We start from the raw sequence: 21061 nt of genomic DNA, 5'->3' as shown, positions 1-21061 counted from the left end.
TTGCAGAGCAAAAAATCATCTTGCATATATGTTACTAGCGGTATTATCCGGCATTGCCCGGAGTTTTTAGGCGTCGACAAACATACACATTTTACTTCAATTATTAGAAAATAACCACCCAACACATCCTTAGCGTTACTCTCTACTTTACATGAGCACACTTCAGGGGTGTCTGGAGCATTTTTTAGGGGGGCTTGGTTTTTTGGAATTTTTTTGGAAAAATTCCAAAAATTAATTATTTATTTTTGCTCTCCTGCATGATTTGATCCGATTTTTTTTTACAGAAATCCTTAAAAAATGTTTATCCATTGCTTGCTCATTAATTTTTTTTTCTTTCAGAGCAACCGGTAACTTATTTTCATACATACATAAATTATATTTTACTCGCTAGATGACTCTTATGTTGAATTCATGTTACTTTTTAAAGAGATTGTCACGACAATTTACTAAATTTTTTTGTGCAAAAGAATAGAAATTTAACTCAATTGAGTCGAATTGTATCAACTCACTGAATAGACCAATTGTATTTGATGATTACATAATGAAAGACCCTTAATGGAGCATCTTTTTAGATTAGGCAAGGGGGATATTATTATTATATATATACCTAGAAGGGAAACTTTGTTTTATTCATATATAAGATAAACAAAATCTACAGCAAAAGTTGCAAAAAAAAAATGTTTAGTTATACAGGGTGTCCACGATAAATTGGAACTACTTTAAACTTCATCCAGATCCATAATGTGGATATTCGGGGTTAAATCATACTAATATAAAAGGTTGCGTGAACAATACACTATAACTTCCACCACAATTGTTTTGACAATAAACAATAGTCATCATGGAACAAGCAAGGAGAGACGCCATCCTCGAATTGGCTCGCGCGGGACACAAGCCCTCTGCTATCTACAAGCTTCTTAACTACCCCAAGACTACTGTGTACCGGGTCTTCAATGCCTTGGAGGTTGAGGGGAAGGTCTGCCGCAAGGCCTACAACATGAGAAGTGACCGAATCCGCACTCCCCGCTTCCTTGAAGGCCACCGGAAGTCCATCAAGGCTTCGACGGGGACTTCCTTGTCCAGGTTGGCCAAGCACCGTGGAGTGAACAAGCAGCTGGTCTTCAAGGCTGTTTATGAAGACCTCGGGTACAGGTCATACCGAATGGTCAAACAACACATCCTCTTGGCATCCATGAAGGCCACCAGGCTCACCAACGGTAAGTGTCTCCTCAATGACCTGAAGAGCCATGGAGGAAGAATCATCTTCTTCTCCGACGAGAAAAACTGGACTGTCGACAGAAGCTACAGCGTCCAGAATGACAGGTAGCTTGACAAGGAGAGAGAAGAGGTCCCTGCGGTCTTTATTACAAAGTTCCCGGGCTCCATTACGAGGGAGTGGAATGTTGTCGATTCTGCAGAAGTCATCAGGGTATGCAAATCCTTTAGGGGCAGGATGGAGAAGATGGTGGCTGCTGAGGGAGGACATGTTGAATAAATTTATTGTTTAATATCATGTCTAACTTTTTCATATTAACAAATAACCTCCAAAATCCATTTTTATCAAGCAGGTTGAATTTTAAGATAGTTCCAATTTATCGTGGACACCCTGTAACTTTAAAAAAAAAAATTATATCATTTATTCAGGATCTATCTTTTATCCTTTCGAGATCAAAATTTCAAGTGTTTATCTTGAATGGTTTCAAAATAATTATAGATGAAATGATATCGACTGTCAATCATAGTTTATTACGAAACATGTAAAAATTGGGGAAGGCTGGAGGGCTTCAATAATGAATGCTTCATGAACAACTTATTTGATTATTTCTTATTAATCATCAAAGTCTATAATGGTTGTTTGATATACAACCAGGGACATTGAAACCATTCCATAATTTCTGCATATTAAAACTGACGTCTCATGTATTAATGAATCAATCATCAAACTTTTCATTGTTTTTCAAAAAGTTGGGAGGGAGGGCAAGTACCGGTGGCATTATGCCTGATCAAGTGATGTTTGACTGTCTTGTTTCATCATAGTTTTAAAACTTAAAATTTAGATAGCCCTACTTTGGAGACCAAACTAAAACTAAACTAAAACTCTTCTTCTGGATTTTTTTTAAAGATCAATTGTTTCTCTTAGTTTTGCCTTGGTTGAAATCTCCCAAGGTCTTGTTTTGTCTCTCCCTTGCTCTACGCTCAAATAAAGTATTCATGGCTAGCGCCAGTACCTGAACCCTGACACTTGATTGTAAAAAATAGGGGCTCAGCACATTGTATATTACCGAGAAATAAATTTGTGAATAATAATCCTTTATAAGAAAAATTTGATCCAAAAATCAAAAACATTGCACAAGATTGTTTCATACCGGGTGGTACTTTGTCATCTGAACACTTACTAATTCAATAATTAATTAAGGTTGAGTGACTGAAATGTATTCATATTTCAATATATTAAAGCATAATCAATTAGTTATGAAATTAATCAAGTCTGAGCTCTTCATCTTACGTAAAAGTTGAGAAAATGACATCTGAACATAATCGACGAAACTGGCTACATCCACAGCGGATGCCAGGCCTTCCGTTGGCGCCTGGAAGCTATCATTGCCACTAAGGGTAGCTAAATTAATATTAATATTGCTGAGACACAATCTAATTATAGTATCAATTTTCTTGATGTAATAAATTATATCTTGTTGAAGTTTAAATTTCAATGTGTTTAGATTTTAATGGGCCACTCGGTATTGTTGAGTTTCCTGGCCTATTGTCACTCTCTAGAAACTCCTTTTGATTCTTTTCCCTTCCTTTCATTATATTTAACTTTGTTTTGACAGACTTTTAAATTAATTTTTCATTTTCCGTATTGTAATATTCATTTGTTAATTGAAACAACCTTTTATCTAATAAACAGGCAATAACTGTTGTTTTGATCCAGGCAGAGATAATTATTTGTGCGTCTCTGATCGTTGTTGTTTTTTTGTGCTCTGTTCTTAAATAATAATAACATTTTTTTTATTCCTAATATTAATTTATTTGATGTGAAACAGCAAAAAGTAAATTTTAATAGCATATAAACCACAGAATTAGTATATACATATCATTGCGCCGTGAGTTGATTACATTTATTATTATTGTTATTAACATCAAGTAGAAGAAGAAGAAGACGCTATTAAATTAGTGATGGAAAAAGAGATTTTCAAACGTCCTCAACAAACAACCAAACTCTATGTATGTACATATATATTTTTGATTTTCAACAGGGTTGATTGCACGGGGTGGGCTGGAGGGACTGTCGCCCCACTAAATTAAGGAATTTTTGTTTTTTTCAAGAAAATTTAATTTTTGAAAAAAAAAATCGAAAAAATAAATGAATTTTTGAATTTTTTTTTTTTAAAATTAAATTTTTGTGAATAAAAGTGGATTTTTGAATTTTTTTCCAAAAAATTTCACATTAAATATTTAATTTTTGGAATTTTTTTCCAAAAGCTTCAATTTTTTAGAAAAAAAATCAAAAATTAATTTTAAAATATGAATTTTTAAATTAAAGTTGTTGGGTAAAAATTATATAAATTAAAGTTTTGGGAAAAAACATTTATAAAATAAAGTTTTTGGGAAAAAAAAAAGTTTAAAAATTAGTGATTTAAGATAAAATTTTTGGAAAAACAGTTCAAAAATTAAATATTATGAATAAAATTCTTTGAAAAAAACTTTTATAAATATTTTTTTTTTTGAAAAATTTCATATTTGATGTATAATTTTTGAATTTTCCTTCCAAAAACTTTAATTTTATAAAAAATTATATTTTTATAAAAAATTTGATCCAAAAATCCACCCACCCCCCTTAATTAACATATAATAATCCTCCGGACGCTTGTGTTCAAACGTCCTCAACAGACAATCAAACTCGATGTAAATATATATATTTTTTTTATATCTTTTTAATTTGATTTTTCTTTTCATAAATGGATTCAGCCTTTAGAGGAATAAATAAAAAGGTAACCAATTTTTTTTTACCTGTTGTTGCTTGTACATATGTACGTATGTATGTACATCACCTCACTTGATGCCGTAGTCATAATTATAATAATAATACTTATAATGAAATGACAGCTCTTATAAACAGTAATAACTTCTTCAAGTATCTTTGTTTTTAATTAAAATTTGTTAACCACAGGTTTATTTTATTTTATTATTATGCTTCTTTTTTTTTGTGTTATAATGCTTTGTATCATAGTATTGATGTTGTTATTACATCACATACAGTCTCTTCGTGATTCAGCTGTAGATAAACCTATTTGTGGGTTCTGTAGATGTGTACATAAAGGTCAAGTTCTAAGGTCTTTCTTTTTTGCAAATTAATACCTCAACAAAAAGTGCAAGAGGAATTATTTGTTCATTTTTGTGTATAATTACTGGATGGTCCATATAAATTGGGAATTTCTTTAAAGACTTCTAAAGAAGTTAGACTATCCTATAATCGGATTTGCTAGACATTTCAAGTGGATGTATTGTACCCACTCCTGGGCAAGACAGACAGATTTTGACAAAACACATAACCAATCATAATTTAAGGACTCACTATTGATAGAATTTTCAACTGGATGTATCTTACCGACTGCTGTCCAAGATAAACGGAGTTTTTACATAAGGGGGAACACATCATACTCTATGACGTCACTATTAAATAGCCTTAATAAAGTCAAAAATCAGTCTTAAACGCGTTATGGTATAACCTTGAGGTAGAACGATAATTTTTTTATTATATGAAAACTACGTTCAATCATTTATAATATGATCTGCCTCCATTGATAACTTCAGCCACACCCCGCCGGAAGCTTTGGTAGGGCTGGGCGACCTCTTGCTTTGTCATTGTACTTTGGGTATGCAATTGTAATTTACATTCTCTGGATGGATGAAGTAGCCCAATTACCCCTTCCAACAAGGCAGTTCATCGTCCCAGAAGGCCGAAAAAATGTAGGATGTCTTGGCTTCTGTCAATCCAAGGCAAGGCTACCAAGGTTAGCGACCCAGTGTGACCAAGGTTGAATAATTGAATGTCATTAAATGTGTCTATCCTTTCCATTTCGTTCGTTATAAGCCTTTAAATATTTTCTTTCCATTCCTGTGTTCAAGCCATTTTATTAATTATGTATATTAATAGAAGGACAGATCTACAAATAAACAGAAAAATATGTTTAAAAAAGTAGCAGTGCAGTTCTTTAATTTCATGTCCGGGAGCGGGAATCTTTGATAAAAATACGGCTCATACGTTTTTCTTTTGATGGATGATGGTCAACTGCATATTTATGTATGTATGTAGGGGTAGTCTTAGTAGTAGGAAGAGCAGCTGATGATGAAGACTCAGTGTGAAGTGAGGTGAAATGGCGACTCATTAAAAACAAATCACATATTATGAAAATGACAAATCATCATAATTCATTTTAATTTTTTTAATATATATACATTTCTTTTTGTCTTTGTCATCTGTCTATTTTTGGAAGCTGACCTCTTCTCTTCCCTGCGAAGGAGGTGCCTTAACACCCCTCCAAAGGTTAGGTCAACTGAAATTGATATAAAGCATATGTGACTTATACCAACGAAAAGAACAAAGTTCCATCTAGAAACATATATTATATTCTTGTACACCTGGCCTCCATTCTTTTTCTCCTCTTTTTTTTTTTTTTTGTTCTCGTAAATCCAAGAAACACAACGAAAAAGAGAAATATGAAATATGCAAATGCTGCCTTGAAGCTGCAGACGATTTTTCTCTTTTTTTTATTTCTTATATATTTAATTCGTTATTACTTCTCTATAATATAAAATATATTCCTTCATATATTTCTTATAATAACCCCTAATTACAGAGCCAAATCATCATTCCAAAAAAAAGGAGTCAGGAATAAAAATAAGTAATATACGTAATAAGAAATTCGTTAATGATATCATATCCGAAGGTGATTCAGCCAAAAGCACACACACACACATGTGAAGACTGATGATCAATGAATAATAACAGCTCAAAAGAAAAGACATTCAAGAAAAATAGTAATAAAACAAAATCATTTTCCACGAAATAACTCTAATAAAAAATTAGGAAATATAATGTGACGTCATTTCTTCCCTGTTACCAATGCCTGGGATAAATGACGATAATAATACGAGGCTAATGGTATTCAAATGGAGCTCTTATTCCAATAGATCTCCTTATTTTATTACGTACAGGGTGTGCCAGCTATCTATGCGCCACTTTTGGTGAGCTACCTTGGGCAAACACGGGAACTTTGGAGGATGAAAGTTTGTTGTGGTTAGATAGTTTGTAAACTAACTTACACCAGTGGAGGAAAAAAATCGAATTCGTTGTTTTAAATAACTGGAAAAGACGCGGAGCCCTCCGTGGAATCCGTGCTGGAAGGTATAACAACAATTGCTCGAACCGAGCTTAATATTTGGATCGGCATGGTTGCCAATGAAAGGCCTTACATGTGTCAACAGATCTCGGCTCCCTCCCACACCTCAAAAAAAGAATCAAATGGCTCCAAGACTATTTGGACATGTTATTCTCGCCACACTTTTGGCTTCCTTACTCGCTGAATCCGATTGATTTTTGTGTGGGGGGTGTGTGAGAATCGAACGACAAATCAACTGAATCCCCTGCAACACCAATTGTTCGACCCATGGGAACCATGGATCGGCATGGTTGCCAATGAAAGGCCTTACATGTGTCAGGAACTAAGAAAAAGTATAAAATGCCTCCAAAACAATTTTGACGACTTCATCTTGCCACACTTTTGGCCTCTAAACTCGCTTAACCCAATTAATTTTTTTGTGCAGGGTGCAATCCAACGACAAACCAAGGGAATCCCCTGCAACACCAAAGACGAACTTATCAGTCGGATCAAGAATGAATTCCAGGATTTACTTAGGGATCAAGTGGAGAAGGCCTGCTCGCGCTTTTGGCCTCGTATAGAGGCTGTACTTAGGGTTGGAAGTGATTTTATTGAATAATATACATCAGAATCCCTCAAGCTTCCAAAATCTAGTTATATTTTATTATCTGATAAAATCAGTGAAATTACGTTTGTAAAAAAATCATTTTCGCGAATCAGTTTGCTAGCACACCCTGTGTATTACGGAGTGAGGGGGGAAGCTCTGCGGATTTTATTTTATTTTAATTGTTAGACATAAAAAAAGTATTTATCTATTGAATAATATATATAGGTAACTATGTATAGAAAATGGGAGGCCTTGATAGGTTCAAGGTCATGATGGCTTTTATACATACAATAATAGACAATTTGTTTTTTCTCTATGTATGTACTTCTCTCTTTTTCTTATTACCATCATCAAATTGAAGTGGAAGTTCTAGGCCCTCATATTGAATTATAAAGTTAATTATCAAAATATATTACTTATAAAAAGAATATCTCAAATAAAAAATGGGGAATTTGTTTACTTTTTATTGACGTATCATTATCACAAGAGAAGAGTATGTAGATGGAAAATGGAATTAATATTTTATTATGGTAAAACTCTTTTTCACCTTTTATTATGATACACCGCTCTCTCCGGCTTTTTGTGGGTTTTTTTTTTACCTAAGACCCAGGTATTATTAGTATAATTATTAATAAAATAATTATTTGTTATATCCATGGAGTTGAAAATACAAGTCAAAGATACAGGGTGTCTGAATTGAGTTGATTTAATTGTACATCAATTACCGACATAAAGAGTGGTTCATCTAAACACTCGCAAACCGAATAAAACAAAAGTGAAACACGGCTCTGATTTTATTTCTTAACTTAAATAAAAATCTCACGAAAACCAAGATTATAGCATAGATTTGACATTCAATCAATAAAATTGCTGTTAACATCGACCACACGTTCACAACGTTCCCAGAAACGTCCAAATGCCCTCTTGATTGTCCCACTCGATAAAGTCCGAAATGCCCTACTTTTCTCAGCTCTCATGGATCTTGTAGGTCTCTGGGGACCTTCATTGGAAACCCATTTAACTTTGCCCTGGGCAAAGTAGTCTAAAAATTCAAATTCGGCGAGTTAGGAGGCTGTAAGTTCGGCGGAACGTACATCACATTCCCGAAATCAATCAAATCGAGTTTTAGTTTGCTGGTGTGACAAGTCTTGCTTCCCGATCCAAGGGCAAGTTTTCAGGATTCTACAGATCTAGGGAAAGATTTTGCTGGCCTGATGTAGACGTTGGGCTTAATTTTCAGGCCCTGCTTGAAGATGAAGGGTGCCATAATGTGATCTTTGCTACTAATAACGTCAAGAATCATTGCTTGTTGTGAGTACTTAGCCGTCATGATCCTATGGACGTTAAAAGTACTTTTTGCCCAACATCTATTGTTCCTTGAGTTGTGATTTTGGGGTTGAAAGAAATTTTTTTCATCTATGAAGAACCATACAAGATCTTTCATGGGAGACTTCTGTTTTAACTTGATCAAAGCCTTGGTTTGGGAGACCATTTTCTTCTTATTTGAAGGGGTTAGAAGATGACTGTCAATCTTCATTGAAGACACGATGGGCAGTTTAACAGGAGGCTATGTTGATGCTGTCATTGATTGGCCAGGATTCTTATCAATTTTTTTGTTTGTTTTCCTCTGTTAAGCAGGATTTTGGACAATTTTGGGATATTCCGGGTCACAAAGCTTTCGGGAAATTATCGTCAGTGGGTCCTCACTAGCCTGTTCTACAAGTTTTTTTTTGAATTTGTGGACGAATCGAGCAGTGCATTCGACCGTTTTAGCTGTCTATTTTATCGTTTCAATTCTCACAAAATACACAAAAGCGCAAAACGTTTTTGTTCCTCACTAAAAGAAGACTGGGTATATTATCGTAGGAAAGCATAAGGAGCAACTGAGATGATGAGTGATATCTTTACAGGACTTACACACCATTAGTGTGTGTTCGTATTCCATCCAGTTTGCTTGCAGGGGGATGGAATGAGTCCCGAGAAATTTGCAAACGTTTAATAGAACTACACCATATAAGATTGTCAAAGAATGTCTTCCATATTGATGATGTTCAAATAATAACCCCTGGAGCCAGTTCCCTTCAATTCTATCTACCATAAATTTAATCATTTTTAAGATATACATATATAATATTTATAATTGAATATTTATTATAATACGTTCTGACAAAAAATTATTATAATTCCTTTGATATATCCTATATAATCTCTATATAACCGTTTTGTTGTTGTAATAAATAAAATGTTTTGTATATTATTGGAAAGGACTGACTGACCCCTCATCCTCGTCTCTCCAATAATCACCTTCCCACCTGTACAATAATCATCCCCCCTCCCCCTCTCAAATTATCCCTATATAAATATTGTGATCATTACAATACAAAGATGCAAAAAAAAAACAGGCGTATGTTTTGTGTTTAAATTCGTATCACATTCGAACATATTATCATTTACTCTTATTTGTAAAGGTCACGGCCTTTAAATAAATAATAAAGAAAACAAAAAGTATAAATTAGTCCTAATGATTACATTATTTATCAAGGCTAGTTCTAGTCTCGTTTATTCTTACATATTATTAATATTTTGCAAAGAGGGAAAACCTCATACTATTGATACTTTATGCAAGAGACCAAATAATTCTTAGTTAGACACTTTTACAGGAAATTATTTGATGAAGACAGCATCATTACCTGACTATCTCAGTTATAATCTCTGTACAATTTCTTCGTCTTAAAATGCTTTATTTAATCATAAGGTTGGCCTTTCTAATTACCAACTATATGTTGATAGTATCATTTCATGTTGATCTAATCAAATTACATGGTTGTTATGATATATTTAGGAGGCATATAACTCTGAGCATTTGGGCCTTATAACATGCCACAAAATGCTTTTATTTTTGTATTAAAATAGTCTAAATTTACCGGATTAATATTAGGTTCAGTAAAAAGTTCTGTGGGTTTTTCTCTGGATGTCGTTAGTGAGCTTTATTTCATGATCAATACATTGTATAAAAAAGGCTTAAAGTATGCTTAAAGGTTAGGCTTACACTTTAAAAAAAGGCTATTAATAGTTTTGTGTCTTGGTGAAGCCAGTGTGTGTTACATTCGTTCAAAATTGAAGTTAAAAAAAGAGGAAATTCGATATATTCTTTAGTATCAAGGTCAAAAGTCAAAGCAAGCGGCCAAAAAAATGTGCTGTTTATGGACAGTATCGCATACAATAGAAAAGCAGTGGTTTCAACGATTCTGGTAGTTTGGACGCCGGAAATGTCGTTAATATAATGGAAATAGTGAGTTGAACCAGCATGTGGGCACTTATTCAACTGCATAGGAACTGAAGATTAGCAAGAAAACTATTTGGGTCCATTTAAATCGGATAATCCTATCTATGTTGATTTTGTTCTCAAAAGAAAGCGAAAAAATGATCAGAACTATTTAATTCACCTATTCTGATATACATATTCCCCCAAGTATCAGAATCAGGGGACCCTCACTTAACGAACTATTGTGAGTTGTATTTCATTATTCTTATTATAAAGAGATCATTTATATTAATGTTGTCATTTTTAAGTTATTTCCAGGGTACCCTCGATTTTACGAACCCCCCATTAAATTCACGTATCACCATAAAAGGCTTGTTGGAATGGCATTTTCATGTGTTTAAGAATGAATGGATCCCTCATTTTTAGAAATATGATACAGAGTTTTCTTGTTTTAAAGAATTTATTTACTAATATTATTTCATTAAGTATAACTATTATTATTGTCAAAAATAATAAAGTAACATATTAACATAATATTGATATTATTGGGTGATGAGAACGACAATAACATGATACTCACAATAAGAAGTAAGGGCGAAACTTTTTATCTGATAACTTCACAGAAGTCCTCAAACAAACAAAGAGAGAAATACATAATTATAGAATTAAGAGCCTGTTTCAAGACATTCAATATAGGTAATCAAGGGCGTCCGTAGGATTAATTTTGGAGGGGGCTTGATTTTTGGAAAAAAAAATTTCGAAAAATCAAAAAAAAAAAATTTCGAAAAAATTTCAAATATAATTTTTTTTTTTTTTTAAATGTTATAATTTACAATTGTTTGCTACAAATAAAATTTTGAGAAAATATTTAAAAATTTATAGTCATTTACAAAAAATTTAATTTTTTTGAGAAAAAATTAAGCTTCAAATAATTTTTTTTTTGAAATTTTTTTCTAAAATCCACAGTTGTTTGCTAAAAATTAAATTCTCGGAAAATAATTTCAAATATTAAATTTTTGAAGAAAATATTGAAAAGTTTATAGCTATTTACAGAAAATTAAATTTTTTGTAAAAAAATTTAAAAATTGAAATTCAAATATTAAATATTTTTGAAAAAAAATTCAAAAATCTACAGTTGTTTGCTTACAGTTATTTTTTTGGAGAAATTTTTTTAAAAAAAAAAATTAAAAAATTCACAGCTGTTTCCAAAAAATTAACTTTTATGCGAAAAAATTTCAAATAATTAAATTTTTTTGCTAGAAAGCAAAAATTCTTTAATCTTGGGGCGGGTACACCCCCTCCCTCCTACCTCCTGCGTACGCCCCTGGTAGAAGTGCTGATGGCTTTAGGAAATTCTGAGAGACAGTCAGACAAACACGATCTGCACAAATTGACAAGTAAGCATATGAAAGAATTTCTTTTGTTTCAAAAATAATACCCATAACATTTGTTTTTATTGTTTAAAAAAAAACAGTTATAATAAGTAAAATAAAAATATTGGTACATATGGAACAATTAATACTCATTGGGCTACTAAAAAACTTTGGCTCCTGGAAGTTGAGGGGAAAAGGAGATGAATGACTTGTACGTACAATAAAAAGTAAGTAAGGTAACTAAATTTTGGGTGGTGACTGGAAAAAAAGACGAAGAATTTGGCACAAAACATTTTTGTATGTATTTTTTTTTTTTCCATGTTTTTAAATATAAAAATAATCTTTTAAAAAATAAACATTTCTTTTTTTTTTTCGGGATGGGATTCTACAAAATATGAATAATAATAATAATATAGTTAGAAGTGTTTGTAGAGATATATACTAAGTTCATATTATATTTATTGTAGGTAATAGATAGATAGAAATTTAATTTTAAAGACAAAGTATGTTTCTACACTAGGATGAAGATAAAGTCGTTGAGGAGGACTCTGTAAAGGATTTGGTGTTGGTGCTTTGAAGAGGTTGTGCAAAGAGTACACCCTGATATGAAATCCCATTGATTTCCATACTCACTACCAGAGAGGAATCCTTGGATTTACCATCGCCTAATCACACAGAGACAAAACAAGTTTTTCATAAATAAGCTGATATAAGAGGGGGGGGGGATTCTAATCTTACCACGACTTGCAATTTTGATGTTAGCTCCGGGTAGTTGATTCAAACTCTGTACTTTCCTCGGTGACTCTCTCACCTCGATTTCCTCTTCTTCCTCTACATTCACTCTTCCACCTCTCTTCTTCTCTTCAGACATGGCCTCATCTTCCGCCGTGAGACGAGGCTGTGTCTCGACCAGTTCTTCCTCCTCCTCTTCTTCAGGAATGGAAAGGACACGGGATGAGGGTCTGTCCTCTTCTGTATGTACTCGCTTGGGGGAACTACTGATTTCTCTATCTTCTGAGAGTCTTTTATGGCCGTTGGTCAACCTTTCTGGGGTTTCTGAAGGATGAGAAGGGAGATGGGGATGGTGTTTGATGTTGTTGGTGTGGTGTAAGTTCAGACCAGGATGAGAGCTGGTCCTTTTTTGTCTTCAAAGTCTTGAGGTAGGGATGGAGGACATTGAAAGTCTCCGGATTGATTGTACATTTTCCATAGTGCTAAGCGGGTCATCTCGAGGGCAGACATGGGATCTTGAGCCCCTGGGAAGTTGGAGGGTGGACTAATTGAGGCTGGAAAGGAAACAAATAGGGGGGTTATGATTTTCCTTCTTTCTTTTCCTTTTGTTTTTGACATTTAATATGAGGTTAGAAATCCAGTCCCCACCTGGTTATTTATTTGTTTTATTGTTTGTTTATTTGTCCTCCCATACGAGGCTGTTTGTTTTAAGGGTGTAGCGCATATTTATATTTGTTTTCATTATCATACTAAACAATAATGACTAACTATCAATTCCTTCGTATGAAAGGAAAACACACACAGATAGATATATCCATCTATTGCAAAATATGTATGGTATACTATTATGTGAATCAATTTTGTGGTTGCAAATAAATGAAATGAAAAATGAATGCTCCTTCAACATGCAAAGCAAAAAAAAAAAAAAAAAAATATATATATATATATACTTACAAGGAAATCCATTTCCAGGTCCTCCATTTCCACCGCCATGCGGATGCTGTTGTCCCACATGTGCTTGTACTCTTTGGTTGACAAGGGACATGGCAGAGATCTGTTGTGGATGAAGTCCCGCAGCTGCAGCAGCCATGTGTCCCACTGCATCTGAATACGGCCCATAGGAGCTCCGTCTCCCCTCACGCTTATTCCCTTCAATGGCCATTTGAAGCTCACCTGGATTGGATAGATTGCGTTGCATGCATTCCAGAGGATACAAGTACTTTGTGTATTGAGTACGGAGTGTAAATGCAGCAGAAGTGATTGAGCTAGGAAGGCCAAGGCCTTTGATGACCTCTTGCCAGAGTTTTTTATTAATGACTTCCACGAGGCCTCCTCGGGCAAGGACTAGGTTGTAGAGTTCAAATAGATCCAGGACTTGTTTGGCCATGATGGGAAGTCGGTTGATGGGTGAGCCTAATAAATAGGAAAGTGTGGGGGTTGAGGGTCCATGGATAATTGTATTACTACCTACCTCGTTTCTGCATAAGGGAAAAGAGTTCGTCCAAAAAGACTTTGCGCTTGGGGTTATCATCGATTTCGTACAACTATTTGATGAGACATAGAGGAATAGATGGGAATTGTTATATGAATATGTATTTATTAATAATAATTCGTTAATAAATAGTTGATCTAAGAGATTTAAAGGAAAAGAAGAAACTATTTACGACACATCACAAAAGACAGAAATCATAAAGATCAGTAACAATAAATAAAAAATAGACGATGAATGAACTATATAGAAGAATATAAAAAGTAAATTCTTTACCTAAATAAAAATCAAGGTAAGTGATAATTTAGGTAATCAAAATAATGATTCTGGGTACACATATAAAAAAAATGTAGGTATATTCATGTATATCGTTGCTTTTTGTCCCATGATCTTTGCTTTTATTCAATAAAAAATAATGTCTTTGATTTGGAGTTTTGCCAAAAAAACAAAAAAAAACTTGAGTCTTAATGCGAATTTAATATCTAATTACACCAAGATGCTCTAAGAAAATATAAGTAAATTCCTCCCTTACCTGCTTAAACTGTTCCTCAAAGCTCCAATTCTGTGAAGAGTTATCCCCGCCACCGCTTCCACCCCGCTCAGAAGAGTCTCCCCCACTCCTTCCATTTGAACGGGGCGATGAGGGACTTCCTAGCCGATCCTTGGTATTGTTGTTAGAGGGTGAATATGGAAAATTGGTACCCCCTGAGGGGGGAAGGGGTGTGCGTGAGGTTGCCGTGGAGAGAAGACTGTTGGGGTTACTAAGGAAGTCACGTGAATGTCGAGAAAGAGCAGCCTCAAAGCCGGGAAAATGCGGTAGTCCAGCAAGAAAGGCAGCCGCTGCGTCATTGCGGTCATCCTTGATAAGGTCACGCTGATCCTGCAAAAATGTTAAGACGACAATCATCAGAAATTGAGCAATTCATTTATAATCATTGCATCCTTACTTTTAGTCGGACTGTGCCGTGGTTCTCATCTGGAGAAGAATCCCTTCGTGGACTGGATATTTCATTATCTGGATCACTCATCATGTCTTCGTCCCCATTACGGGGTGACTATAATTGCAATAAAAAAAAATATATATATAGATAGATGGTCCTTTGTGGAGAGGATGATTTATGAATCTCTATTTTTAATCAGACCCATGATAATTAAAAACATCTGTAAAAACTCCTAATGATATTTTAATCTTTAAAGAATTCGCCAAATGTTATTTGTTATACATATAACAAATAATAATAATAATAAGGAAAACAACAACTACAACAACAACAACGTCATCAGAGCCAATTATGAAGTTTACAGATAATTAAAGAAAGGATTAACGGCGCCGCTGGTCGCTCTCACATACCTGATTCCCAATACTCGAGCCGGAAGATTCCTGTCGTGCTTGCCATAGGTTACCCACTATGTTATCAAGAGACTTGGTCACCAAGTTCTCACCCCCTAATTTCAATCCCTAAAAAAAAAATCCCACAATAAAGTTGCCTCAAAATGAATGAGAAATATTCATTTCAAAAAAATCTTACCATGGCCATAGCATCTGTCGTAGTTGAAGACTCTGTCACCATTTTCTCATGGATGACTTTACTTTTTTTATTGGAGATCGTTGCTATTAATTTATATATGTCTATCTATCTATAAGATTCACTCTATCTATGATAATAATGAACTGACGTTCCAATAAAGTAGTTCTATTGAATTGATATCAAAAATTGAGAACGCACGGGGCAGAGAACCGCACGATATATGAACACACACCACACCACACACTCGTCTACAGCAAAATCAAACTGAGGGAAAACGTCTTCTTTTGATAAATAAATTATATCAAAAAGCAGGCCGGGCGCTCACTCCCTTTCGGCCTTCTTTTCCTCTCTCTCTCTTCATCTCCTAGATGCGTTCTCCCCCTCAACACCCCAAAGAAAAGGAGGAGCAATCAAATACATTACATTACGTGTGTGTGTGTGTGTGTTTTTGTCTCTCTCTTCTTTTTTATATCAGGTTTATATCAAGTTGATATGCTCTTATATAAAAACCTAATTGCGCCTGCGCAAAAGAGGCTCCCTCCCCCTTTCTAAAGGCATTTATTGGTTCATTCTCTCCAGTTTTTTCTCTCTCTCTCTCTCTCTTTTTTCATCATGGACAGAGTAAGAAATATTATTAGGGAAGAAGAAACGAGAGAGAGAGAGAGAGAAAAATTTCATAATATTATATTATATCAAATAACAGTACGATGCTTTGTATAAAAGTAATAACAATAATAAAATCCCACCATGTGTTCATCAATACTAGAACCCACTTCTAGTAAACTCTAACGCAGGGTACATTAATATTTCTAATAATAATTGCAGGTAAAGAATTACTATTATTATTATTATCATAATATTAGAACGAGTTTTTTTACCTTTCGTCTTTTTTCGTTTTAACAACTTCCGATATCAATTATCAAGTTCGTTCACTGATGACGTCATAATTATAACTATTAAAAACAATGGTTGCATATAATATTGTGGATGTGTGTGTGTATAAATATATATGTATTTTGAGCATGTGAGGTGGATTTCTCTTTTCCAGAGGTGGATTTAATTAAAAACTTATTTCTTTAAAAAAAGAAAAATGCAAAATATGATTAGTGATGCAACGCTAGGTAGGGAAGACTCGGTCCGAGCTGAGTTTGATTCCTTGGATTTTAAGGAATCATTGGATGTAGACTCATGTCAACGTATCCTATACATAAATGGGGATATTTTCCCCAATTTGCAACATCTAAAATTAGATTGTGCAATAGACCGGGGTTTTTTTTTCAATTTTTGTCGAATTTCGATAGCTGCTATATTGGAAAAGTTGTCAAGCTGTAAGACAATGATCTATGCATCATTTTATGGCCCTATGATGTCACCTTTAGGTAGCACATTCCGTTCAAAGTTTGAAAGGGAATAAAAGTTTTATTTCGTCGATTCACATTATTTTGCATTAATTAACTATGATTGACATTACTATAACCTATAAACAGTATTAATCAAGTTTTTTTCTTTAAAGTTCCACTATGGAGCCAAATTGAGAGAATATTACGCAAAAAAAATGATTTTTCTTTTCTGAAAGTGTAGAAAAAAAAATCTCATTTTTTTTATTTTTTTATTCCATTGGACAATTTGAGAATAAAACTTTTTCAACACTTTTTATAGGTAAAAACAAAGTCTATCAAACTTATTTTATGGAAAATATCTACAAATGTATTCTTTGTACCGAGATTCACAAAGTAAAGAGTTTTATACTTTTTTTCATAATTTGATCAAGATGTGCAAACTAAAAATGAACTCATAGGACAATGCAAATTCCCAAAGGTAATTTCCACGCCATAACTGCCAACATTTCTGCACTAAGCCTAATAAAAATTCCACTAAAAAAGTTGAAAATCAAACCTCTCTATTGTTCATATGAATCCATGCAATGATCCACAAGATTCATGTACTAATGATTGAAATCCCACGTGATGTCGGATGTATAATAAATACTCCATTAAATTATCCATCCATCATAAGTACTCTGTGGCACATTTTTTTGTTCAAATGTCCACATTGAATATATAAGTAATTAATTGTACGTTAAATTGGTTTTTAAACATCACGAAACGAACAGATCATAACTTACCAATTTGATGAGTAATGTGGAACAAAGGAAGAGTTTTATCTCTTGGACAATAAATGAGCCCAACTTTATCACTAATACATATTCTCATTTAAATATAATGTATATGAATATTAGTGTTGGGGTTCGGTCTGGAAATGCTAGACCGGTCTACGACAGTTATATTTTTTGATGAACCGAATTAGTTCGGTCCAACAAAAAAGATCGGTCTCATATAAAAAGTCGGGCTAGGTCGGTCCGAATCAAAAATTCGGTCCAGTTCGGTAAATAAAAAAAAATCGGTCTAGACCGATTTTAGCGATAAATTGCTTATAACATGACATCATAAGTTTTTTTCAAGTACTTTGACATAATACGAAGTTTAAACAGAGATACCTCGGATTAATTTTGATCCCGCGCCGTCTCTTTTATGTATACAGTATTTGTTCTGGAACTTATCGTGTACTTTTGATATCTTTTTGGAAAAAATGAATGACAGTTGATCTAGAAAAAGAAAAAATTGGTGCATTAAGTGAGACCAAATCAAAATCGGTCCTCAAAGTGAGACGGAAAAGAATCAACTAAGACCGAACCGAAAAAAAAATCGGTGCTGGACCGAGTCTCAACACTAATGAAATCCATTTCGATTTTACTACCATTCCCTTCTGATGAGCAATTATCTTAATAGCTATGCTTTTTATTTGAGAAGGAATGTGCTTAGATGAGTAAGGTTGCGTGATTACTTCTTTTGAGTCATGATCTATTAAATATTAAATACATCATAATATAATATCATAAGAAAGGGAGAAACTTCTTTTGTCACGAAGGGGTCGAACCTTTTTCACGGTTGGATGTTGATTTTTTTTTTTACCTTTGTAGATTTTTTTGTTCTTTTTATTTTATTGTTATATTTATATAGAATTGACTTGGATTGAATATATTATTTAAGCATATCGATATATTTAAATGATCTTCTTCATAGATATATTATAATATGTAATACAAAATTCCAATTTTTCTTCCTCCTTCACCTTCGAGAGACACATATACATAAACAAAGAGAGAAGAAATATATTATTATATGAAAATATACACTAGTCACGATTTTTTAGACACAAGTTATTATAATAATATTTTTTTTTTTTTTTTTTGGAATTGTAATTTATAGTTACTATTTGGAAAGAGTTACACAAAATAATAATAATAATGAAAAACGATAATAATATCGTCTAACATAAAGGAGCAATAAAGTCACTCAACTCTATTTATGGTATACAAAAACCATCTTTTATAAGAATGGACACACGGTAATTGACGTTTTTATATTATGTATTGAATGAACATAGGGTATGATAATAATGTGATTACATACAAAATAATACTAATAATAATAAGAGGAGTGTGGAATTTTTTTGAAAAAAAAATTCAAAAAATCAAAATTTATTGGAAAAAAATTTGAAGAATTAAATTTCAAATATACATTCTTGGTAAAATAATTTCAAAAATTCACAACTAATTACAAAAAATTACAAAAATCTAGAGCTATTAAAAACAATTTTAAAAATTTACAACTGTTTACAAAAAATTATAATATTACATTTTATAGGAGATAAATTTCAAAAATCGCCAGTTTTTTTTTTTTTGAAAAATAAATTCATTTTTTGAAAAAAAAACAAATTTTGAAAAATAAATCTTACAGTTATTTACAGAAAATCAATTTATTTTCCAAAAAATTTAAATATTAGATGTTTGAACTCATTTTCATGCCCTTGATATATCGTTTGACATAAAGGCTCAATAAAGTTACTCAACTCTATTTATGGTTATAAAAAAATATCACTTTTAATGCAATGGACACACGGTAATTGACGTTTTTATATTATGTATTCAATGAACATAGGGTATGATAATAATATGATTATTTTTATAAAATCATATTTATTTTTTTGTCAAAAAGATTGGCCGCAGTTTTTTTTTTTTCGGATATTTAATACTCAATCTTATCAATTCCAGTCTGTCAAAAAACAGAGAAGAGAAAAAAAATGATTATAAACTCGGGAGAAGGAAAATAAAAATAAATAAAAAGGAAGAAAAAAAAAAAGAGTTTCCCCCCTTTAAAACTATCCACGTTTTATACATGTACACATTTTTTGTCTCTTTATTTTAGAGAATAACATAAGAATTATTCTTCATCATAATCATAAATTGGATATGAACAATTCACATTAATAATTTGTAGCTCAAGATTTCTATTGTATTATTTATATATATTACAATCATAGAGAGAACCGGTTTATAGTTAGATGATTATGATTACTTTGTAGTATGTATGTATATATTTGCAAAAAATTGCACATACAATATAAGTTGTATAAGATGCAATCAATACTTTTGAAATTGTCTCAGAGGACTTTGAAACTACTTTTTTGCATTCTATACTTTATACAATATTACATGGACCATGTGTGTAGGTTTAACTGTACAAATTACAAGCAAAAAATGTGATGCAATGCTTTAAATGAAGGATTTACAGTACATGGAATGAAGATCATACCATAGCATAATATTCAATGGATAATTTATTTATTAATGCTGTAAATTTTGACTATTTGAATACAAATCCCTAAAATAAAAGTATTCCTTGGCATGTTATAAGGCCCAAATGCTCAGAGTTATATCACTAAATCACGTATAGTATGTAATTAGAAGGGTCAATGTTATAATTAAATAAAGCATTTTAAGACGAAGAAATTTCAACTTGTACAATGAGATTATACAAGTTGAAACTTGTACTCAATATTTATATATATGAAATAAAGTTATTTATAACAGTAATTACATATAATTTTTGAGGGTAAGCCCCAAAGTATTATAAAGTAAGATTTGAATGCCCCATAGTGCCTTAATTCATCAGTATGAGTAACTATTTACTAGTTTTGGTATGAAAATCCTTGACTGGTCTGAGAACCTCATGATTTTTAGCCGACACAACTAATTTGGTCCCAAAACAAAAAAACTATTTTTTGACAGAAGCCTTTGATGAATGGTGTATGACGTCAGTTGGCCATAGACTTACAATAACGTCATACAAAGTTAAATGTGATATATAAATCTTAATACGGAATAGGGGAAAAGTGAGTGGTCTATATTTTGGTTTTGATCAAAAGAAAAAGAAATCAATCAGTTAAGACTGAAGTGAACAAAAGTTCGATCTTGGACTCGTCTCAATATTAGTGTTGTGTCAGTCATTACTTATTCGGTCCAAGGACTAATATGACCAGATGCAAAAACTGTCATTTTTTTTGGTATGTGAGTACTAGAACTGATTAAAAATGAAGAAATGCAATTGTGTGATGTCCTCAAGGTCCGAAATTAGTTTGTTATAGGAATGAATTCTAAATAATGTATTAATAGGAAGTATTTGAAAGTGGTCAAAGAGCTACGGATCTTGTTATGTGCCAGAAAATACTCTAAATAATTTGTGCAATACTAAATTATAATAAAAGGGTGATTAAAGTTTTCAAAATCAAGATATTGAATATTACTTAAAAGTATCATTTTGGCATTTGTAGATTATTTTTT

At 32.7% G+C, this 21061-nt stretch overlaps 1 protein-coding gene across 1 annotated transcript; it reads right to left on the bottom strand.

The window, feature by feature from the left end:
* Positions 1-11986: 11986 nt before the first annotated feature.
* LOC121129267 (uncharacterized) lies at positions 11987-15645 on the bottom strand. The gene is given in 9 exon segments (XM_040724974.2): positions 11987-12293; positions 12367-12740; positions 12743-12914; positions 13315-13773; positions 13832-13904; positions 14382-14729; positions 14797-14904; positions 15201-15308; positions 15379-15645. Coding segments are annotated over 9 exon segments (1833 nt in total). The 5' UTR covers positions 15421-15645; the 3' UTR covers positions 11987-12144.
* Between the last annotated feature and the right edge of the window lie 5416 nt (positions 15646-21061).

The sequence above is a fragment of the Lepeophtheirus salmonis genome, chromosome 14 (assembly GCF_016086655.4).
Source record: "Lepeophtheirus salmonis chromosome 14, UVic_Lsal_1.4, whole genome shotgun sequence".
NCBI lineage: Eukaryota > Metazoa > Arthropoda > Copepoda > Siphonostomatoida > Caligidae > Lepeophtheirus > Lepeophtheirus salmonis.
The sequence above is the reverse complement of the archived record's forward strand: the minus strand, read 5'-3'. Positions and strand labels throughout refer to the sequence as shown.